General features: G+C 41.2%; 1 protein-coding gene across 6 annotated transcripts in view; it reads right to left on the bottom strand.

The window, feature by feature from the left end:
* The window catches only part of LOC149319097 (Krueppel-like factor 12), a 261,087-nt gene that overhangs the window by 90,696 nt on the left and 145,318 nt on the right, over positions 1–25,073 (bottom strand). For all 6 annotated transcript variants that reach the window (XM_089511110.1, XM_089511111.1, XM_089511109.1 and 3 more), the window contains exon 4: positions 2,469–2,604. In XM_089511110.1, coding sequence (XP_089367236.1) covers positions 2,469–2,604 — 136 coding nt within the window. The remainder of the gene's footprint in view (positions 1–2,468; positions 2,605–25,073) is intronic.

A 25,073-nucleotide genomic window follows, 5' to 3' on the forward strand; every position in this document is an offset into this window, starting at 1 on the left:
TTTGAGATATAGAATTCAATAAATGAAGGGGGAGATCAAAGACAGGGCATATTTGGAAGTCAGAACAAGACAGCAGTGGCATTCCTGCCTCTGGTGTCACCCGGCGTGGAGGGCAGGATTTCCAAAGTGGAAAAGATGGGGCTTCTGCAAAGAGAAGCAGGCAGGCAGGCTCAGCCTTGCTGAATGCACACATGCGCCCCTTTCTGAAAGAAAGAAAGAAAGAAAGAAAGAAAGAAAGAAAGAAAGAATCGCCTTGCCATCCTCCTCTCCTTTGCCGCCTTTTTCCGCCACCACCCCAGCACCCCAAAAATCCTCTCACAGGAAGGTTCCTCCATTGCTGAACCTGAAGACCCTCCATACACCTCTCTCTCTCTCTCTCTCTCTCTCTCTCTTCTCTTTCCCCTCACAGCTGCTTCTAATTGCCTGGCCATTTGCCTGCCTGCCTTTTCTTGCCCCAAAATCTCCCCACGCAAAGGTCCCTCGGTGGCTGAATCCTCCCTTTTTCCTCCTCAGATGTGCTCCCACCCCGTTCCTCACATCAAGACAGAGCAAGGGGCACCCTCTCTCCCTGCCCGCCTCTTACCACCTCAAAACCTTCTCAGGCGCCAGCCTCATTTTCTGAAGGGATTCTGAGGTGCCGAGGGGAAAAGCCAGGGGGCGGCTGAGCGATTAGAAGCAGGTCTGAGGAGAGAGTGAGAGCGCATGATGTGCGTGTGTGGAGGGACCATAAAGGGAGGGAGGGAGGGAGGGTGGGGGTGCGACCAGGTGTCAACCCCCTCTGGGTGTGACCCAGCGTGGTCTGCACCCCTGCTTCCCCCCAGTGATGCTACTGCAAAACAGAACACAACAACGTTCTGGCTTGTAAAGCACACCACCGATCACTTCTATTTGTACTGAGTGACTAAGTGAACAACAGATATTCTGTCTGTGGTTTGCTCAGTACAAAGTCTAAACCAGCAGGAACCAGGACTCTAGGTTGTATCTTTCTCAACAAACTATAAATAAATAAATAAATAATTTTTTTAAAAAAATGGGTTATTTCTCTGGCTCGTCAGTGTTCAGATATCGCACTAAACAAACCATGAAAAGAAAGTCTATGGTTTGTTTAACTATCTCACTGCATCACTGCCCCTTTCATATAACAATTAGGGATGTTTTACTTTCCTTTTGGTAGCATATTAGGAAGCTGATCTGTGGGTAGGTTGGTCCCAATTAGCCTTTTAAACTATTCCAGCTTTATCATTCCATGGTCCTGTGACATATGGAGCTGTTTATATTCATTAAGCCAGTGATCCCTCTTATGTGGCAGCAGATCCCACCAATAACAGAGGGCCCATATGCACAAAATCCCAGTTTTCATTCAGTGCTACACAGATATTTTTGAACATCTGGTCTCCAAAACAGCTACATATTAAATTAAAATGAACACAATAAATTAAGCATAAAACAAGCATCATACAAACGTGCAGCACCATCAACAGCATAATACAAAATATGAGCAGAAGACAATATTAAACCATGGGGGCAGGAGAAGGATCGCTACAGACCAAAAAAAGTTGTAATTGCTCTTCTAAAAGAAACAAGAATACAGATGCAGTGGATTTCACCTCAGGAGAAGTCCCCAAGTCAATACCATTGAGAAGCCACTGTTTCTGGCAGCTGACAATATCACTTCCCTAGCATAGCAGCATCCATAATAGGACTCCAGTTCTCAGGTGGCCTCATTCAAACACTGGAACTCTTCTTCCTAAGTAGTCTTTATACATGTTTTCTGCTACATAAACCAGATTGCAGAATTTGACCAGATAAAGCAAATTGCTGAACAAGGCCTCTTATTTTGTAGCACTTACAAAATGGGAAATATGGCATCACTCCATGTGCTGATGACATTACCTTGTTGTGCCTATCATTTACTCACATAGTATGCCTCCAAAACACACATATACACATTGACAGAATTCGTTTCTTATTCTCTCTCTCCCAATATTGAATACAAATTCTACAGAAACAGATCTATTTCTTCTGTAAACAAATGAAAAAGTGAGTTTTTAAAAAGGAGTAATTCAAACAGTTTATAACCTTTCTTTAACATGTATTTTTGAACATCAGTTTAAAATATCTCTGCACTGAAAGCAAATCAGATATAATCTTCTTATTAGCCCAAGTCTGAGATAAATTAGTTTTAAAATGATATGTAATTTATTAAAATATGCCTGTTTCACAATTAATTAGGAAAACAGAGAGGGAAATCAATGTCCAAAGGCAGACTGCTGCACATCTGCAAGCATGGTCCCATGTCCTCCTACTATTGAAGGCATAGAGTGCAGTCTGTTGCTACAGGTAATACTAACAGCCAGGACTGGTATCTCTACTGATTCAGATGCAGGATATCTAAAGAATGTCATATGACCAGGTGTTTCCATGAGGCACCATCCGCCTTGGCATCACCCTGAAAACTCGATACTTACTCTTGAACTGCTCTGGCTATAGAGAGGGCTGTAGATCCAGTTTCATTAACACTATCCAAGGTCACATTTGGCAGGTCATCATCATCACTGTCACTTTTAATTTGTCTGGGAGACAGGCCACGTGGGTCCATTTGTGCTGGGAAATAAGGAGACACATTGGATTAAAATTTGTCCCAGAACAAAGTTAAGGCAGACATTCCCAGATGATTCTGCTATGTACAGTTGACCCTCGTACATCCACAGATTCAACTACAAGTGGCTTCAAAATATTTCAGGGGGAAAAATACAAAAGTCAAACCTAGATTTTGCCAATTTATATAATATACACCATTTTACTACACCACGGTATATAATGGGACTTGAGCATCCACAGATTCTGGTGTTCTTATTCTGGAACCAAGCCCATGCAATTACCAAGGGCCCACTGTACCATCATTATCTTTATTATTTTTATTTCACTGATCTAGCCCACCTTTTGGCCTCAGAGGGTTACTAAGGGCATTTACAAATATTGGTACAGTGGACCCTTCCCTTACACAGGGGATCCATTCTGGGACCCACCCACCCCCCCACCCCCCGCATAAGGGAAAAAGTGTGTATGCTTGCACCCCATTGAAAATAATGGGATGCGAGCCTGCAGCGTGCCATTGTTTCCCCCGTGCAGCTTCCGTGTAGGCTGGACACCACATATGGCGTGCCTATGTACAGCACAGGTGCACTAAATATACAAATATTTACACAATAAAGAATTAAACAAAATAAATATCCAAATGAATCTCAGTAATCAGATACCATACTCCAGTTTCATTATCAGAATAACAAGGGAGATGATTTGGCATTTCTAGTTACTATATATGCCAGGAATAGGAGACATATGACTTTCCAGATGTTGCTAGAATGCAACTCCCATCAAGCCTAGTTAGTTTAGTTAGTGTATTGAGGCATTGCACTAACTAAACACACTAGCTTGATGGGAGTTGCAATGATGGGAGTTTGAGTCCACCATCTAAGAGGTAACATGCCTTGTTTCCAGTTCTGTGCTTGTTTTATACACATGTACACAGAGAATTAATCTTTAGAGAATGTGTACGTGTTTGTCTTTCTCTGCAATAACCCCAGGAAGATGAAATATAGACATCTGAAACTTCATGTGATTGAGAAGAAGTGTCCTGGTAGTGTTCAATCTGAGGTAAATTAGTTTTGAGAAACAGATATTTAATTTCTAAAACAGTAATTGCAAGATGTGTGAACATCTCTGCAGCCTGCAGTATCAGGCTGATTCACTAGATTACAAGCACATGCTCCTGAACATCAAGAATGCTTATCAGGGGCACAGTTCCCTCAAAAGTAGAAAGTCTTGACAGTTTAAAGTTTTGCAGTGGGACTCCCGTCATTAGAACCAACCACCTTTATCATTCACTTCTGGTGTTTTAACCACTGGACGAAAACTAATCCTTTCCTGACTCCAAAAATATGTGTGTGTATGTGTGTGGGTATTTACAGCTGTATATATAAAAGCAAAGAGAGGAGAGAAAGGAGTTTACTGAACATGGAAAAAGCAACCTTTTCCCTCTCCTAAGGATGATATCATAGGTGACTAAAGAGAAGATGAACAGAGACCAATAGAGCTACCTCTTTTAGCATACTGCTTCTATCTCTCAGCAGCTTGCTGTCTGAGAAAACTGTCACAATCTGCTTACTGGTAGGACTGGCCCTGTTAGCTTGTGTAGACACCCAGAACCCTAGGAAAATATCCTGGACACCATCATAAACTATCTGCCATTTAAGTCTGTACATTCAGAAAATGGCTGGTGTGGAGGGTAAACCAGCTAGATAAAAAAAGGACAAAAATAGCCCCCAAACTATGAACAAAGCAGGGATGAGACATAAACTACAAAACATAAAACCACTCCCTTGAACTTGAAGTCTTTTATTTCACTGGAATACCTGTTTAACAGAACACAAAATACAAATGGAAATACCCACTCTCTTTCTGCCAGTCAGACATGCTCCCTACCAAATAGTGTGTGCACATCTGTATGTGTCATAGAAAGAAAGAAACAGTAAACCCACAACACCCAATCCCTCACAGTAGCCAACCTCATCTCCTATTGCTGTGCCATTTTCTTGCCACCAGACTAGATACGCTCAATATATATACCAATCCACAAGAATGGAGATACAAAAGACTGCAGCAACTATAGGACAATAGCACTAATCTCACATGCAAGCAAAATCATGCTCAAAATTCTGCAGCACAGAGTCCAATCATAAATGGAGAGGGAAATTTCAGAGGGGCAAGCAGGATTCAAAAAGGAAGAGGTACTAGGGACCACATCGCAAACTTATGATGGCTAATGGAGCCCACCAAAGAATTCCAAAAAAGTATCAGCATATGTTTCATAGACTACAGCAAAACATTTGATTGTATAGATCATGAAAAGCTATGGAACACACTCAAAGACTTGGGGGTTCCACTACATCTGATAGTCCTGATGAGGAATTTGTACCAAGGACAAGAGGCCACCATCAGAACAAAATTAAGAGAAACAGAGTGATTCCCGATAGGTGAAGGGATCAGGCAAGGCTGCATCCTATCACCCTACTTGTTTAACTTATATGGTGAAAACATCATAAGAAAAGCAGAATTAAAATCAGAAAAAGGAGTAGTGAAGATAAGAGGAAGAAACATTAACAATCTAAGATATGTGAACAACACCATAATATTAGCAGAGGACATTAAGGAATTGGAACAGTTTATAAGGAGCATCAAAAATGAAAGTGCAAAGGCAGGTCTGATGCTGAACATAAAAAAACTAAAATAATGACCAGAGAAAAAATAATGGCCACATAATTAGAAGGCATGGGTCACTAGAAAAACAACAACAATATTGCTAGGAAAGGTAGAGGGTAAAAGAAAGAGAAAAAGATCACAGACCAGATGGATAGATTCGGCCAAGGGGGCTATGGGCAAGGGCTTGTGGAATCTGGACAAGCCAGTGAGTGGAGAATAGGGATTCTTGGAGATGTTTTACCCAAAGGGTTGCCATGAGTTGGTGTCGACTCAATGATAGCTAACAACAACAAAGGACTTCGTTTCTCTTCCTCCACATGCTCTTCTGTGGTCCTACCCATTCCACTGTCCATCTTACTCTCAAGACCCTGGGGATTATCTCACGAAGTAAGGAGGGATTGCTCCCATCCTTACTCCATCTTTATTGTGTCTGTGCTTATCTTGTCCTTCTCCCATCAGCAGCCCCATCATTGTATTGACAGGAGTTTCCGTTAATACACAGTGATGGGGCCATGCCACTTACTGATGGGAGAAGGACGATATAAGTGTGACATTGTAGGATAATCTTATTGCAATCGTGTGATAAGGAAGACTGAAGGACAGGATAAGGACAGACATCATCTGATAATCTTCACACAATCGTATCATAAGGATGGGGTAAGGATGAGAGTGATCCGTCCTTTATCCTGTGTGATAATCTCCCCTGTTTTAATCTCTTACACTCAATGAGCATCACTATTTTTTCAACATCCTCTTCTCCACAAGTTTCTTTTGACCATTGTTCAGAACTGTCCTTCTTCAGTTCAATCATTGCTGGTTCCTCTTCTTCCCCTCCAGCTACCCCAAAGTTCAACTAGAATGAAAGTGGTCACCTGCAGCAAACGCCCAGCAAATAAAGCAGACAGGCAAAAGAATAGCAAGAAGAGAAAAGAATAGCAAAAGAATAGAATGAGGATAATATTTTAGCCACTTTAAAAAAAATGAGCAAGCAATTTTTGGAGGCCACGGTGTCCATGTGTACAGCATTGGAGAAGCCAGGTCAAGAGAACTGATATCTGACTGCCACTTACTCTCAACCTGCATATTCTCACTTTATAATACTAAAAGAGAGTATATGTGTGTGCCTCTGCGCTTGTATGAAGTCTGTATACCTGAACCTTGGCATAACTCTAAAGAGAACTTTGGAGATTTGCATCTTGGGATTATTTGGTTTTTAAAACTCATTAATCAATTTTAATCTACTCAAATGTGTCTAGTAACCTGTAATATCACTTCTACTACTAAGTGGCAGACTAATCTATAGTCTATTGTCTATGCCACCCAATTACTAGGTGGCAATCTTCCTTAACTAAAACATAACAGATTCTATTAACGAAAGGAATTCTATTAAGAATCTAACTTGCTAAAAAGTGACTAGTAAATGCTGCAGTATGAGTAACTAAAACCACACAGCAGCAGAGAGAGTGGGAAAGCATCCAAAGCACTTGAGACTTCAGAGCAGGAACATGCAAGACAGGAGACAGACAAAGTGGGAAAGAAAGTATGCAGAATAGCAGAGGCTCTGCAGCAGAAACATGCAAGACAGGAAGCAACCAGAGTAACAGTTGGAAAGCCTGTCCGGAGGGTAGAGTTGGAAAGCATGTCTGGAGGGAAGAAAGAAAGAAAAAAGAAAGAAAGAAAGAAAGAAAGAAAGAAAGAAAGGCCTGCATTTTCTTACAATCCAGAATTAGATTATGATACTCAATCACTAATTACAGTGGGTCTGAGTATCTCAGCATCTTGCATGCACTGTTATGCAACCAGACAGAAAGCAGAAGGTCCAGAGATATGTTGTTATGGTGGAAAGGTTCAGCTGCCCCAAATCAACAGCTGTACTGTATTCCTATGAGGAAAGCCTCAAGAGAAAGCCATGAGTTTCACACTCCATTATTTCTCTTAAACCCAACAGAGGCAACCTGTGCAATACTGACATTGCCAGGACTAGTCTACCCATGAGAAGCAGGACACTTTTGCTAGTTATTACACATATAATCAATAATGTTGTTGTTGTGTGCCTTAAAATAATTTCTGACTTATGGCAACCCTACAGCAACTCTGTCATGGGGTTTTCTTGGCAAGATTTTTTCAAAGGGGTCTGCCATTGCTTTCCTACAAGGCTAAGAGGGTGTGACCGGCCCAATGTCATCCAGAGAGTTTCCATGGTGAATGGAGATTCAAACCCTGATCTCCAGAGTCACAGTCTAATGCTCAAACCACAAGACCAGGCTGGTTCTCAATAACTAGTAATATAATAATAATAATAATAATAATAATAATAATAATAATAATAATAATTTGTATCCCACCTCTCTCTGTATTGGATCGAGTCGGGTGACAACAAACAAAAACAATAAAATCAAACATGATTATCAATAGATAAAAGCATAACAGGACATATTAGATCCTAGTTCCCCAATCTCCCTTCCACCCTAAAATACCATTAAAAACAATTCCCAATAAAATGGTTAATAAAAGAAATCGAGATGAAAGTCCGGTGGGTACAGCTAAACAAACGGAGAGTGAAAATTCTGAGATCATCAATTTGGGAAGGCCTGCCGGAAGAGATCAATATTTATTGCCTTCTGAAAGGCCTCCAAAGATGTTATATGGTGGATCTCCTCCAGCAGATCATTCCAGATTTTTGGAGCAGCAACAGAGTACGTCCTCTGGGAAGTCATCTTCAGTCTAGTTCTCTCTAACTGCAATAGGTTCTTCCCAGAGGACCTGAGAGCGTGGGAAGAATTTGTATGGGAGGAGGCATTCCCTCAGGTAAGCTGGGCCCAAGCCATGCAGGGCTTTATGGGTAATAACCAACACTTTATACTATGCGCAGAAGCTAATGGGCAGCCAGTGTAGGGATTTAAAGATAGGTTTAATAGAATCAAATTTAGAACTCCCTGTCACCAATCTGGCTCCCATATTTTGGACTAATTGCAGCTTCCAAACGTGGCGTGAGGGTTGCCCCATGTAGAGCGCATTGCAGAAATCGAGATGAGAGGTTACCAGTGAATGTACAACCATTTCTAGGTTTTCCCATTCCAGGAAGGGTCGTAGCTGGCGAATCAGTCAAAGCTGATAATGGGTGCTCCTGGCTGTCGTGTCGACCTGGGATGACAGCTGAAGTGACGAGTCCAGGAGCACCCCCAAGCTACGGGCACACTCCCCCCCTTTAGGGGAAGTGTGACCCCGTCCAGAACTGGAGAGCTTATCACCATTCCCGGATTAGGATTGCCTATAGCGAGTACCTCCGTTTTATTTGGATTCAATTTAAGTCTATTTTCCCTCATCCAATCCATTACTGACTTCAGGCAGTCATTCAGAGGGTAGATGTCTTCCTTGGTCACTGAAGCAGTCCGAGACATGGAGAAACAAATTTGGGTGTCATCAACGTACTGATAACACCCCGCCCCATGGCTCCGGATGATCTCACCCAGCGGCTTCATGTAAATTTTGAACAGCATTTGGCGACAGTATCACACCTTGAGGGACGCCCAATTTGAACTCCCTCTTGGCCGAACAACTGTCGCCAAGTGACACCATCTGGAACCTGCCCAAGAAATAGGACCGGAACCACTGCAGAGCAGTGCCTGCGATTCCCAATTCCTTCAGGCGCTCCAGAAAGATACCATGGTCTATGGTATCGAAGGACCAAGAGCACCAACAGGGCCACACTTCCCCTGTCGATGCACAGACAGAGATCATCGACCAAGGCAACCATGGCAGTTTCCACTTTGATGTTATAAGAATTATGATATGTAACTATGCATTCTTGCAGTTCAGTTCTAAAGATTCAAACGACTGGTCCCACTAGGTTCAATGAAATAATTCCTATTAAGGTTAAAACATGATATTATGAAGACCATGAATTTGCAAGGCAAAGCAGCAATCCTCTCTCATCTTCTCTCTCCCTAACTTGTGATAGATAAACACTAAAAATGGGATGTCATCTCATTGTACACTCCCACTTGGTTGGGTGCTGTTGTGCAGGCAGGGAAATTCAAAGCAGAATGACATCATGCAATGTATTTTAATTTCTTAGACATTAGATATTTATTATGCTTGTTATTTTTGTTGTTGTGTGCCTCAAAGTAATTTCCAACATAGGGGCCCAGAACACCCTCCCTCCTTTCTGAGTTCCTGGTGACCCTAAGGTGAAACTATCATGGGGCAAGTTTCATCAGAGGCAGTTTTCCATTACCATCCACTGAGGCTGAGAGAGTGTCATTTGTTTGTGTGGTGTCTTCAAGTTGTTTCCAACCTATGGCAACTCTAAGGTGACTTTTCTTGGCAAATGTGATGAATTAAATGTCCTCAATTCATCTGAAGACTTGAAATGGTTAAATGTGATGGAAGGTCCTGCATGCTAATGAGAATCTACACCACAGAAGACATAATTGCTTATCTGACCAATTAGCTTAGTAGGACTGGGAATTTCCAGATGATTCCAATAAGAGGTTTTATAAGGGCTTCCCCACCATGAGGCTTGAAAGTGTTCCTTTGTTTATGAGCCCAGCTGTTGGGCCTGTGCCAAGAGGGCAGGATTAAGGGATGTGGGTCAAGCTAGGCAATGGGGGCCAGCTCCTTGCATCCAAAACCCATCAAGGACTGAAGATTCCATCTCAGTGTGAGCAACTTAGAAAATGTGTAAGGCTTTTGTTATTTTTATCTTTTGGCTTGCCTGAAATGAATGTCTTGTAACTATGCATTCTGTACCTTCAAAGCATGAAGGCTTTGTATGAATGATACAGTAACTTATTGCTCTATACTGTCTAGTTAGAATAAATACTTTCTTTAAAAGTATCTGTGGTCTCTGTACTTTTATACACATGCCTTATAGCTCGGTTGTTGCTTGCTTAAGTTAGCAAGGGAAGGAATCTGTAAGTCCTTAGCAAGTCCCAGCGTGTGCAAAGGGGAATTCATTTTAGAGTCACTGGGTGGTTGCAGCTCACTAGGGGTGTCATTCAGCTCAGCAGGGAGTGGGAACAGAGACCCAGGAGATTAGGGGGAATTAATGATCTGCTGTGGGCTAAGGGCCAAGAACAGGGTTGCTGTTTGGCTGCTTAGACGCCAGGGATCATCACAGCAAGTTTCATTGGGGGGGTTGCTATTGCTAGTCTGAGGCTGAGAGAGTGTGCCTTAGGTTACCCCCTGGAAGTCCTGCTCCTAGAAGTCCTGCTCCTAGAAGGTGGAAGTCCCACCCCCAAAAGTCTTGCTCCCAGCACCTGGTGACACCCAGTGTGGGAATGTCAATGTGTTTGGGCACTCAGTCTCTAAAAAGTTCATCATCACTATCCTATGGTATCACCCCATTTTTAATGTGTGGCAGCTTTCTGGACACTCCAAGACATGGGGCAAAAGGTGAAGACAATTGAGAAGACCACCTCATACAACTGTTGATTTTAAAAGAAAGTATTTTATAAGAATTCTAAATACTCAGTAACACATAGGTAAATACAAACAACATGGAATAGACTTTCTACTAGTCACCTACAAAACTAACACAGACCAAATTTAGATCAATCCAGTCTTCCTTGTATTTATACACGCCCACAGGTAATACAAATAGTAAAAGAGAGGCTGTCAACCACAGTATCACACACATACAAGAAATGCCTTGAAATGCGTAGTACAAACACTAACCCCTCTCTTTTTAAAAGCCACAAATCACTTTGACTGTGATGACTTAATAACTAGAATAGTATTTAGTATTGAAACAATAAGGTTGAAAGTACAAACAGCACTGGGGGTTATAAAATATGTTCGCTGTTGTGTGTCTTCAAGTTGTTTTCGATTTATGGTGACCCTAAGGTGACCTGGGGTTATCATGGGGTTTTCTTGGGCTGAGAGTGTGACTCATCCAAGATCACCCAGTGGGCTTCCATGGCCAAACAGGGAACTGAACTCTGGTTTCCAGAGTCGCAGCCCAATGCTTAAACCAATGTACTACATTGGATCTCCATATGTGTATGATGTGTATGTGTATCAAGACATAAAACATCCAGTTGTGGAAGAGATTTTAAAGACAAGACAATTCCAAAACATGATTTGTGCAGTTCAGGTCACAGAAATGTTCTGTGATAGCTGATGAAAAAGAGTGTCTGCTAATCTGAGAAGTAAAGTAAGTAGTCCAGAACACTATTTCTCTACAGCCATGGACCCTGACCATGCATGCCCACTTCCCTTCTCTTATCCAAGATATGCTCGCCAAACTCCATAACCATGATGCACAGAGTATTCACCAATGTTTTAAAAATTAGGGGATATTTTCCTGACAAATCACATGATGTTGCTAACAGTATAAGGGAGGTCTCTTATTCAGTGGGTCCTTGGTATTTGTGGGGATTTGGTTCCGGGACATCCTATGTATACCAATATTCATGGATGCTCAAGTCCCATTAAATATAGTGGCATTGTCCCTTATATAAAATGGCACAATCAAGGTTAGTTTTTTGGAATTTATATATTTTAAAATATTTTCAAGCCATGAATGGTTGAGTCTGTGGATAAAGGATCCATGGAGGGCCACCTGTATTGGCATTAAGGGCAGTCCTGCCAGAAAATAATAATTAATTTTTTGTTTTATTTATATACCGCTATTCCAAAGATCATAGTGGTGAACAGCAAGTAAGCTAATTAGCAAGTAAGCTAATTTGTCCCCAACAGTCTGGGTACTCATTTTAGCGACCTCAGAAGGATGCAAGCCTGAGTTGAGCTTGGGCCCTTTCACTGGTCTTGAACTCGCAACCTTGTGGTTTTGAGTGAATGGCTGCAGTACAGGCATTTAACCACTGCGCCACCAGGGCTCCCTATATGTTGTTTAATCCAAATAGCAAAGCTACTTTTTTTGCAACCAAAGGAATTCTGGGGTCTGAAATCATCAGCACAGCACAGCAGCAAGCCTGTTCCTTAAAAGAGGGGAAAACAACAACACTTGAGTATGTTTAGATTCCACAAGACAACTCTCATTGTGCAATTTTGCTGAAAGTCTGAAAGACAGACAAATCTTCTATCTAGATTTATCATGGCAATGGAAAATTAGTCTCTTTTGGGCTCAAAGAGACACTTGGGAAATATGAGTTTTCAGATCTGCCGTGATCTCTCTTCAGTTGTGATCAGCCTTCCTCAAACAGGGCTGCTGCAGATATTTTAGCAGAGTTATTTAGCCCATAATGCTCATAACTTCCAATCAGCACTGCAAATGATCAGGGATAATAGGAATGGATGTCCAAGCATCTGGAGAGATCTAGGTTGAGGAAAACAGATCTAAATGGAAACCTCTTTATATCTGACAAATCAAAAATTAGTCAGCATGTACTAAGGAGGGGCTGAAGTGAGTCCTGCAGATTTGCAGCACTGCATTTCTGTGTCAGAGCCCTTCCACACCTCCTTGCTCCCTCGCTCCCTCCCATTTTAAAAACACTCATTTTAAAAAAATGAGTGTTCAGGATGCTTGCTGTGTATAGCTTGAATATAACACACTTCACCACTAGTGCTGCCAAATTCCTAACTATAAAAGGGTTTTCATCCATTCTATGTAGACACTGCATTATCAATGTGACTCTAAGCAAGAAAGCATGTGCACAGTTTCCATTTTTCCAAGGGCTTGAGGGGTCTATTTTGCTTTTTATTAGGATTTCATTGTCCACCAAAATAACAACTCAAAGGGAGAGAAATATACTTAAAATCAAGCATATTGGTGTCATTTAGCTATGGATGGAATGAAGATGGATGGATGGTCAAAAATGTGTTTCTCATGTGTCAGAAAACCCTGATAAGGAGAATCCTAAACTAATGAGAAACTTCACAGTTCAAGGTTTATTCTGCAAAAAATTCTCACTTTTTTTTCTTGGCACATAATAGTTCAGGGAATCTCATTTCAGCTGAAATTCCTTTCTTTTCTAAGTGGGATAGAAGTGTACTTGCTATTGCTATTTGCACAGGCATTAAATGAGCATCTGTCCTATCCTTTATTTCATATGGCAACCCTAGCACAGTCAAGATGTATAGTAACTATGGTTGATCAAGTTATTTTGGTACCGGAAACAGAAAATAGAACCATTCTTGCTTTCTCTGACAGTAAAAATGAAACAGGCTGGATCCAAATTTAGTCATACATAGAAGTACTGTCCAGAGAACTTTAGTACGGGACACATTCTGAAGAAAACTTCACCATGCAAGAATGATTTGTACATGGTACCATGTATTAATTTATTTTAAATGAACAGAAAGATCAGGCTTAAGCCCCACAACCTTCTTTATGACATTGTGAAACAGAAACTCTGCATGTGATGTACAGAGAAACAAGATCCCCATCTCCAGATGGAGTGGCCCTTCAGATGCTTTGGATAACTACTCCCACATTCCCTTATCAATTATCACACTGGTCAGGGGTTCTGGGAGATGAAGTTCAAAATATCTGGAGGGCCAAGGGTTTGTCAGTCTGCCGCTAACAGAAGAAATCAGAGAGAATAGAGAGGTGATGAACAGGTTATGGAGTGTTGTGCCTGAGAAACAAAATGGGAGGGGGGGGACAAAACAGAGTTAACTATTTGGCAAGAAAAGTGTGGGGGGGGGGATGTATGCATGCACATCTGAAAGTTGGCAGACCGCTTATGGTGATATGATGGATTTTATAGGGTTTTCATAGGGAAAGAATTCTCAGAGGTGGTTTTGCCAGTTCCTTCCTCTGAAATATAGCCTGTAGCATTTAACATTTGCTGGCAACCTCCCATTCAAGTACTAACCAGGATTGACTTTGCTTAGCTTCCAAGATCATATGGGATCTGCTTGCTTTAGAGGTATTTAGACCCTGTACATGGTAGAAAATAATCTTCTTCAGAGATTCTCACAGATTGCCTACTCCAGAGGACTGAGATTATAATCTGAATGACAGTGATACAAGATCATCTCTGTTGTAAATTCTTTTGGACTCTCATTCCCCCCCCCCCCCCTCCCCTGGTCTTCTCTTAAAATCTCAACCCTAAGATTTTTTACCATCAGAGAATATCACTTGGCATTCAGAAGTAGCTTAGCCCTCAACTGTACATAAAAGCATCCTGAATGTTTATAAAAGCCATGGACAAAATGCTGGATTTTACAAAGATCTATTTTAAGGATAATTTCATTTTTCTGTACAGAGTTGGTCAGGAACACTAACTGCCTACACTAATCTTGAAAACAAATAGGGGTTTATTTTGTTATGTGTGTGTTTTTGTCTTTGTTTTGCTGTGATTTTTTGTATTGTGGTAGAAAGACTTGATGGACACAAAGAGGAGTTCATCAGTTCTCAATTCTCTGCTAGCAAATTAAAGAGGAAAAACATTCCTCAGTATTAAAGCCTATTTGCAAATGATACTCCATCATCTTCATCACTTAGCTGTGACTTTAAAATGGCAGCTATATTATCTTGCCCTTTCTGAATTATGCAACTAATTACACAGTAAGTTTGCTAATACTGCAAGACCGTGATTTCTTGGCAATGAATGAGGAATCCTGTATTAATATTCTTTATGTGCTGTTGGTGAAGGGAGCTTACAACAAATCCATTTTGTACTGAGTTGCTCATGTAATTCTTTGATGTTAAAAAGGCAGCTTGAACCAAGCCTGCAGCCTGTAAATTCCCAAACTCAAGACTTCAGCTCCCTGAATGCCAGACTGTTGGCCAAGATGGCTGAGGGTTCTGGGTGCTGATGTTCAAAACACCTAGAAGATAAGAGTTTAGGAATCACTGCTGTAGCAGAATGGAAACCACCAGCACCAGAATGGGACTCCAACAGTAAGACTGTTGAGCCCCCAGCAGGTTGCATTATCTGGCAAGCAAGTTGGGCATGTTTTCTCCTCACTCATTGGTGACAACTCACCCTCTGGCATAAGGAAGGTAGGCCAGCCCTACCATTAAACATCTCTACCATTCGGTAGCAGCTTTGATTGGTATCGTGAAAGGACAATTGCAGTTGCATTTTTACTGCCAGGTACAGGGAAAGACACTTATGAGATTTTATTTTAATTTATTTGCACAAAATGTCCAAAAATAAATTCATTCACACTTGGATGTATGAAGCACCTTGACTCTGGGAGCATGCATCTGTGTAGGAGGGCTGGGTGTCACTTATATCTCTAACCCAGGAAACCACATGATTTGGGTGAGCCCTTAACTGTGGTGTCCCTGTGGCTATACCTGATCTTACAGAGGACACATCCTCATGTATGTTTAAATACGTAGATGTGTTCTATGTTGTGTGTTGCTTTCTGAAGGGAAGGACAAACATATGCAAAGAAACATCATTCCAAAGCATATTTGGAGTTTGTTGACAGGTGAGATATGTTTGCTTAGGGATGCAGTCTGACAGGTCAGCGAGAGAAAAGGCGAGTTCTCAAATTCCTAGCCTGTTTTCTTGTGAATGTAGACCGAGGATCAAACTACAACACATACAATGGCAGCCTGATACTCTCTTCTTTGTAAAAATGAAAAACCTTTGCAGCAGGGGGGACAGATAAAAACAGAAAAGTAAAGAGGGGTTTAGAATAAAAGAATAATAGAGTTAGAAGAGACCACAAGGGCCATCCAGTCCAAACTCCTGCCATGAGGGAACTCAAAGCACTCCTGACAGATAGCCATCCAGCCTCTGTTTAAAGACTTCCAAGGAAGTGTGTTCCACTGCCAGACAGCTTTCACTGCCAGGAAATTCCTCCTAATGTTGAGGTGGAATCTCTTTTCCTGTAGCTTGCATCCATTGTTCCAGGTCCTATTCTCTGGAGCAGCAGAAAACAAGCTTGCTCCCTCCTCAATATGACATCCCTTCAAATATTTAAACAAGACTATCATATCCCTTCTTAACCTTCTCTTCTCCAGGCTAAACATGCCCAGCTCCCTAAGTCTCTCCTCATAGGGCATGGTTTCCAGACCCTTCACCATTCTAAATGCCCTTCTCTGGACATGTTCCAGCTTTTCAACATCCTTTTGGAAATGTGGTGCCCAGAACTGGACATGTATTCCAGGTGAGGCCTGACCAAGGCAGAACAGAACAGCAGTATTACATCCCTTGATCTAGATACTATACTTCTATTGGCCTTTTTAGCTGCTGCATCACACTGTAGACTCATGTTTAACTTGTGGTCTACTTGGACTCCTAGATCCCTTTCACACATAGTTTCATTCATCCAGGTGTCCTCCACCCTATATCTGTGCATTTCATTTTTCCACCCTAACTGCAGTATCTTACATTTCTCTATGCTGAAATTCATTTTGTTAGCTTTGGCCCAGCTTTCTAATCTATTAAAGTCATTTTGAATTTTGATCCTCTCTTCTGGGCTATTAGCTGTTCTTCCTAATTTGGTGTCATCTGCAAATGTGATAGGCATGTTACCTGTTCTTTCATCTAAGTCACTGATAAAGATGTTGAATAGCACTGGGTCCAGGACAGAACCCTGTGGCACCAACTGACCTATTGGGTTCAGTTGGTAAACCAATTAAAAATCCACCTAACAGCAGCACTGTCTAGCCCATGTTTTTCTAGCCTGTTTGCAAAAATGTCATAGGGGACCTTGTCAAAGGCCTTACTGATATCAAGATATGCAATATCTACAGCAGTTCCCTTCATCTACCAAGCTGGTAAAAAGAAGATATCACATTAGTCTGTCAAGACTTGTTTTTCAGAAACCCAAGTTGACTTTTTGTGATTATGGCATTCCCTTCTAAATGCTCACAGGTTCTCTGTTTAATGATCTGCTCTAAATCCTAAAGCACAAACTGTTACAATGAGCAAAGGTAGAAAGGGGAAAGATTCAGGTGCCCCCTCTGCTCCCATAGCTCCCCTGTTGTACTCTGTTAAACCACTCTAGTCATTAGGCTATTATTACATTGCACACCACTAATTTTATATCATATTCTGGGACAGATTTTTAAGTATCAATTTTTATGTCAACCTGCTTATATGACAACACACAGAGAGAAATGATGTGACTGAACAGTCCTGCCCACTCAGTTATACTCATGCCTTCTGGGGCTGCTGTAAGAATTGTTGAAATAATGTTACACAGAGCTCTGAACACTTCAAAAATGAGATATAAATGCTAACATCACTACCATAACACCATTACTTGCAACACAATTTCATATAGATAGGTAGGAATTTCTGTCTATCAGTTCTTTGGACTGAGATGTGCCACACCTCTTTAGGTCACTCCTGGAGGCATTATCAGAGACCCAGATTCACATTCATTCTCTTTCTCTGTCTTTCTCTCACTCTTTCAATCTCCCCCTCTCCCCCTGTTCTCTCTCTATGCAAGAATTAGATGGAAGAGAAATAAACTGATGTCTTCTCTTAACATTCCTTCTCATACCATTCCTTATCCAATCCCACCCTACTCCTTCTCTTCTCTTTTTCTTCCTTGCCTCTTTTAATTTTAAAACTCTCTCTAGAGCCTTAGTGCCAAAGCATTAAGCTACTATACTGAAAAGATCATCTACCCTACCACTACCACACAAACACTAGTCAACCTGAGATTTCAAGTAGGAAAAAGCTACCAACTATGGTTTTCTTCCCTCCCACTCTTTCTTGGGGTGCATCTTCTCTGTAGAAATAAGGCAGATTGACACCACTTTAAGTGCTGTAGTTCCATCTTATTGAATCCTGAGATTTGTAGTTTTACAAGATCTTCCACCCTCTCTGACAGCCTGTGTCTCAAAAAGCTACAAATCCCAGGATTCTGTAAGATGGAACCATGGTAGTTACAGTCAAACTGCATTATTTCTACAGTGTATCCCCAGTCTTGCACTTTCAATATGTGTATGTGTGTGTGTCTATGCAAAGCAACCTACTGCTTTATTGCAAAGACTGTTGATGGAGTTATTTAAAAACTGAAACATCAAAATATATGAAATTGGGGAAGGGGCGAAGATGTCGGGATGTCACTGGGTGCTTTCCTCCAGCTGAGTTTGCAGGTTAACTGATGTATAGCTATGGAAGTGTGGTTGAACTTTCCCAACACAGGAGACTAAGGCCCTGTGCAGACCAGCCTTAAAGGCCGGCTTGGGGGCAGAGTCGGAGCATAGCGTCCACATAACACACACCCTGACTCTGCCCCAAAACAATGAAATCACCCATTCTGGAATCACAGAGAAAAAATACAGTACTGTATATAATATATAAAATCTTATATTTAAGCAACTTGGACTTAGTAGCATAAATTCTACTAGAAGTAGATTAGAAAGCAGGCAACTATGTACTGTATATACCAGGGTAGAATACAGTTTGAAGAGAAATGTAGGTTTTGAACTGTTACAGATGATTTAACACAATCTCAGTAATGAGCTACGTAAGAGACAATTTGCTAACAAATTGGTTTGCCCTCTTTGGTACGTAAATCATTATTTAACGTCATATATAGATTATATTACTAATAGAGATAGAGAAGTATTTGAAACATTTTAACTTTAATCCACATAATGGATTGTGCCCAGTATGTTTATAAGCTTCTACAAATACAAATGACCTACTGCGCAGAATGACATAGTGCCACTGCAGTTTCTAATTAAGCTGCTAATAAGCAAATTCAGCTGTCAGAAATATGATGTATTGACTGCATATTACTGGATTCATCTTGTGCAACAACAAGAGCAACTGGAAGCATCACTTAAGGTTGTTTGTACACTGATTTGCTGATGCCTTTGCAGTTTTAACCAACTTTTAAAATGGATTGTCCAGTTCAATCTTTGCTTTTGAAGAAACTCTACAGTGTGTTACCCAATTCAGGGAATTTAGTGAAGGGCACAAGCTATAGGATGAGAGCACAAACCTCTGTGACCTAAAGATAAGATGTGATTGAAAGAATGTTTTGAGGTGAAAAGGGTGATATCCTAAATGCTACTACTATGGCACCATCAGTTTCCAATTACACCATTTTGCTCCACCTTATCAGCCAGCGAACAAAACTCATCCACCCAATGCACAAGTGGAAACATTCAAGAAATATGTTCACCTAAAGGTGGAAATAACATTCCCAACAATTTAATAAGAAGATGTGCATTAAGAGCAAGAAGAAAATCGACAAAAGCTCCATCTGCTCTGCAGAAACAAACCCGTTTGACACCTCTTGAACTGCCACAGCACAATGCTCTGGAATTCTAGGAACTATAGTTTTGTGAAATATTTAGCCTTCTCTGTCAGAGAGCTCTAGTGCCACAACAAACTACAAGTCCTAGAATTCCATAGCCTGAGCCATGGCAGTTAAAGTCGTGTCAAACTGGATTATTTCTGCAGGCAGATGCAGCCAAAGAGAGAAGCTTTGCATTCTTAGTAAGGACTAAAGCATATATGTTGCTGAACATGCATGTGTGGCTGAAAACAAGCCTAAGAGGGAACCTTTGCCCCTCTAGATGTTACACCATCCTTTACTATTGGCCACGCTGGGGCTATTAAGAGTTGTAGGAGAAATGTCTGGCAGGTCACAGTTTCTCTGCCATGGTTTATAACTTGCTTTCTGCTCCCTAAATATCTAATATATCTTACCTGTCTGGTCATCTCCAATGGCTCATGACCTGAGCAGGGGTGTTATCTAACACCACAATTTGGAAATATGTTGTGCCCACTCAATCAGATGACAGGTGATGTCACAGATCTACTATTCCTGGCTCCATATCTTTGACTGTGGCTGGCAAAGAGATGAGAAAATGAGTGCATTATCATATGATGCAGGTAATTACACTTGGCCCTCCACTTCTGTGGGTTTAATATTCACATATTTTATTATTTGTGTGTACAACTGGGAAGGGAACATGAGCTTGCTCCTCCTCCTCCCTCTTGGGCTTTTCCCCTTGAGGAAAAAAGCCCAGGAGAGAGGGAGCAGCCTGGAAGGGTGTGTGTGTATGCCTCTCCTACCTTCCCCCATGCTTTGGGTGGCACAGGAAGCTTCTGTCAGCTGGACAAAGCATGGGGGAAGGCAGCAGTCCGGACCCCCCCCCCTTCCATTAGAAAAATGAATGGTATGTGCTGCTGCGCCACTGCACCCAAGACCCATTATAATGGTGGCACTTAGTCTGGACCCCCCCCCCTTCCTAAAATCCTGGCTACGTCCCTGAAGGCAGGAGGGTGTGTATGCATGGGGAGCGGAAGAGGAGTGCATGTGTACACCCTTCCTGCCTTCCCCCACATATTTGTGGATTTTTGCAAGGGTCTTGTACCCCTAACCCCTGTGACTGTGGAGGGCCGACTGTACTACTAGGTGTTACACAGAGGAAAAATGGGAGACAGGTGTCTGGCTGCCACGTTCCAATAATTGTTAAGTCTAGTCTGTTCTATGTCGAGTTAATTTAAACATTTTGAGATTTACAGACACTGGGCCTCTATATGGAGATGGTGGCTACTCTTGAAAACTGTGAGGCAGGATCCCAAATATAAAATAAATAAAATAAAATGCATTCTGTCAATGTGCTTTTTGCCCTGAATCTCCAGAAGCCTCTTTAGATTTTCCCATACCTGCCATACCAACTAACACTACATTTTCCCCCTCCGCAGCTAGTGTGGATACAGGATGGAGTAAACGGATCAGCAGAGAACCACAATGGCGGCTATTTCTCAAATTTTAAAAACAGCAGATCTATGGAAATATTTCAAAGAAGACAAAAAGCGAGATATTCCCTGACTCTATTTCATTTTATTATCATAATATATGTAGATAATAGCATGTACCCACCATAGTCTTAGATGGGAATGAGCAATTTTCTTAAGCAAAAGATACTATTGGGGCTTTCAGTGAGTGTGGGAGTAACGGTTCTCTGGAAACATCTTTGCCTACTCCCAACGTGTATAAACTAGTCTCAAAATTCTCAATGATGAGAGGCTGGCACTCTCAATATGTTGAAATACACAGCTACTGTATATACATACAGAAGTAGTCATAGTATGACTGGAAGTAAACAGCAGCAATAGGAACACTATTCATGGTTTAGACTGGCCTGAACATTCAATTCAGAATAACGTGTAAGGCAAATTTCAGACTCAAATTACGTTTAGTTTTACTAGTTATTAGGGATGATGACACATGCAGCTTAGAAACCACCTCAAGGCAAGAAACCACCTCTCTGTGGCTTCATGTGTGTGCACATACAAAAATGCACTCCCACATTTTTATCTGGCTATTCTAGAAACTAGCTTTGAAGTGTATGTTATATGGCTGGGCTTGTGACGTGGATACTGAAGCTACTGCATGTTTTGTGTTGGCAACTACATTTTGCAGACTTAAATGTAAGACTTCAGTAAATACATAATGAGTATGTTTTATATCCAATGAAGACATTTTACATCTTCAGTGAGAGCAAGCAGATAAGTAGGAGCACAGCCTCCTCCCTGACTAACAGGGAGAAAAAGAGATAGTGAAGTACCTGGGATATTCTTTCCCCTAAATTACTAATGGCACTATTGCAGTACCAATCCAAAATAAAGCCTTGCTGTATTACTATACTACATAAATAGGGAAGTAAATGGTTCAAGAGAGGAAGTGTGGTGTAGTGGTTTGTGTTTTGAACTACAAGTCTAGGAGACCAGGCTTGGAAACCCTCTGGGTGACCTTGGGCAAGTAACATGCTCTCAATATAAGTATGTCTTTAGACAGATCTTGTAGCACCTTTGAGACTAACTGAAAGAAACAAGTTGGCAGCATGAGCTTTAATAGACTAAAGTCCACTTCCTCAGATGCATTTGTATTCTTCCAACATCTTTCTTTCAGTTAATCTCAAAGGTGCTACAAGATCTCTCTACATACTGATTCTATGGATGAACACAGCTATATCTTTGAATATTCTCAGTATGGAGATTATCAGGTGGGGGGGAAAGCCAGGAGTAAAAGGGATACTCTCAGCAAAGAAGGTGGGGAAAACTTCTGGCAAAGTAGCGTGATCACACTGAAGATTTTCAGACACATCGCGCTCATCCAGGACTTAACCCATGAAGAACAAAGAATGTTCCAGCAATAAACCATTCACGAGGAAGTCACAGGAATGGTTTGTTGCTGGAGCATTCCAGTATCTTCATGGGTTAAGTCCTGGATAAGCGCAACGTCATCTGAAAATCTTCAGCATGATCGCGCTATTTTGCCTGGAGTATGCCTCCCCCTCCCCTGATTTTCCCCCGTCTGATAATCTCCTATGAGAGGAAGTCAGTGGCAAACCTCTGAATGAATCTTGTAAACAAAAGCCTAGGACAGGGTCATCATACATGAGAGTGGACTTGGAGACATACAAGACATGGTTCAAAAACAAGTATTCCCTCTCCGTAATTTAGGGCAGTGATGATTAACCTTTTAGAGACTGAGTGCCCACACACAGTGGCATTCCCGCACCAGGTGCCGCCAAGTGCAAGAGATGGGACTTCTGGGGGCTGGACTTACAGGGGGAAAACCCAAGGCACACTCTCTCAGCCTCAGGCTAGCAATAGCAAAAACCCTCTGAAGGAACTTACCAAAAAAAACTCCATGATAGTTTCACCTTAGGGTTGCCATAGGTTTTAAAGTAGGGAGGGATTTTTTTAACACTATTACTTTCCTTATTGCAACTAGATAGAAAGATGTAGAGATGTTTTCAAATGAATATATGAAATTGACTTATATTGAATCAAACAACTGATTTACCTAGCCCATCACATTATTCCATGGCTCTAACACTTCTAGGGAGCCAGTGTGGTGTATTGGTTTGAATGTAAGACTAAGATTCTGGAGACTAGGGTTCAATTCAAATACCATCTTGGCCACAGAAACCCACTGGGTGACTTTGGGCAAGTCATACACTCTCAGCCTTACAATGGCAAATCCCCTCTGAAGAAACTTGCCAAGAAACCCTTGTGATAGGTTCACCATAGGATTGTCATAAAGCAGAAACAACTTGAAGCCATGCAACAACAAAAATAAAACCATTTACCCCCAGTCTTGTGTTTTCATTCAATACTGCAAGTATTCAGCTTGGGATGTTCTGTATACAAAGTAAGTGGTCTGCCATTGTGCTAGGTTCCCCTCCCCATAAGTGATAAATGTGTAGCATGAAAAGCTTTAGATTCTGGTTTTAAAAAATTCTTAAACTATTACATGCCAGCTCTAGAACCTGCCATTAAGCCCATTCATGTAGTTTTGGGAGATAAATGTTAGCAGAAGACTTGTGACTCTTCTAGTGCCATTGTGATGTGAACTGGTGCTAAGAAATTCATCCTCCAGTCTTTACTTACACATATGAATAAACTACCACAGATCCAATACCTCAGATAGACATTTAAACATATGAACTGAAACACAGTGCTTTTCACTTCACAGGCTATGTAAGTAAGCGATGAGAAACTGCTTTTCATGCCTTTCTTCCTTCCATTTGTCATTGCATCCTTCTCAGCCTTTATAGATAGCCAAAGTGGGACCTTCCACCACTTTCTCCACCCCACTGGTAACTTGATCATTTCCAACATCAGCCAAAAAGAAGTGTACCATATTGTTCATACATATTAAAACTGCTTTCTGTGAACACCTAGTACCAGCTACACTGGAGACAAAAGGGACTAACCACCATGAGAACAGTTCCTACAGAGCTACAGAGGTAGTTTACATGCAACTACCTTCACATCTTCAGATAGGAACAAAGCATAGGGTAGAGTCCTATGTCATACTAGTTTCCATATGGGGATTTAGGCACCCTGTGTTTTGACAGTGAGGGATAATTTTTAATGTGGTGACCCATTCAAAAACCAGAAGCACACTATGGACAAATGTATTTCTTCAAAACATACTGACAGATCTTGCAACATCTTTATTCACTCACAAGAATTCAGCATCAGCCAGGACTGTATTTATGTTATTTTATTATTATTATTATTTTAAAAAAGTATATTACCAGGATTACATCAGAGAAACTTAAAATCCAAGAGAGCATAAATGTCAACATTTTTTATGACTACTAGTGTACCAGACATTCTGATCTATAATGAATCCAAGGCAGCTTAATGCTTAATACATCTTTATGGACATCTCCAGCAGCTACCAACGATGATTAATTCTTATAAACTGGCTTGGCATTATAGAACGGAAGCAAAATCTCATCCTATATTTGGAATAAACTCCCACACTCAAGGTGGGTGTGACTGCATTTGTCATGATGTATTAACAAAAAAGGGATCATGCCGAGCAGGGGGAGGAAAAAGCCACAAGAGGAAGGGTGGAGGCTTGTTTATAATGCTCTGTGAGAATTCTTCCTTGTCTATAGAGATGGCAGTATAATTTGTTCACGATGAAATATTGCCCAATGAAGGGAAAGGAACAAATGACCAAGAAGAGAAGTGATTATGATGATGATAGTCAATGTTTAGTTTTCATAATTTGGTTGTTTCCAGGCATTTTAACACCTGGACTAAAGTCTAGATTAAAAATAGAGGGGCACTTCATGCTCTCAGCCAAATTCACAATTTTTCTGGTTAGCTCTCAAAATCACACCCTGGCATTCTTGCAGTTACTTGTAACTTTGATAGTGATAAGACAGGTGGCATTAGAGGATGCATCCTGGTGCATCCTTTCTTGGGATGAAGTCCTTGTCCTTTTTACTGGCAGAGAAAGAGCATCCCAGCTTGAAAGACAACAGTTGATGGTCTGTGACAGGGCTTGAAAAAGTTACGGTTTTGGATTAAAACCCGCACAATCCAATGTCAATATTGGCAGTGAACATACTGCCAGGGGAATTAGGGAAGTTCTACTGCAAAAAGTAAGTCTTCTTAGCTCCGGTTTTGAAGAAGCATTTAAATCCATTT

Source organism: Sceloporus occidentalis, unplaced genomic scaffold (assembly GCF_023333645.1).
Source record: "Sceloporus occidentalis isolate IW3139 unplaced genomic scaffold, rSceOcc1.0.p SCAF_2, whole genome shotgun sequence".
Classification (NCBI taxonomy): Eukaryota; Metazoa; Chordata; class Lepidosauria; order Squamata; family Phrynosomatidae; genus Sceloporus; species Sceloporus occidentalis.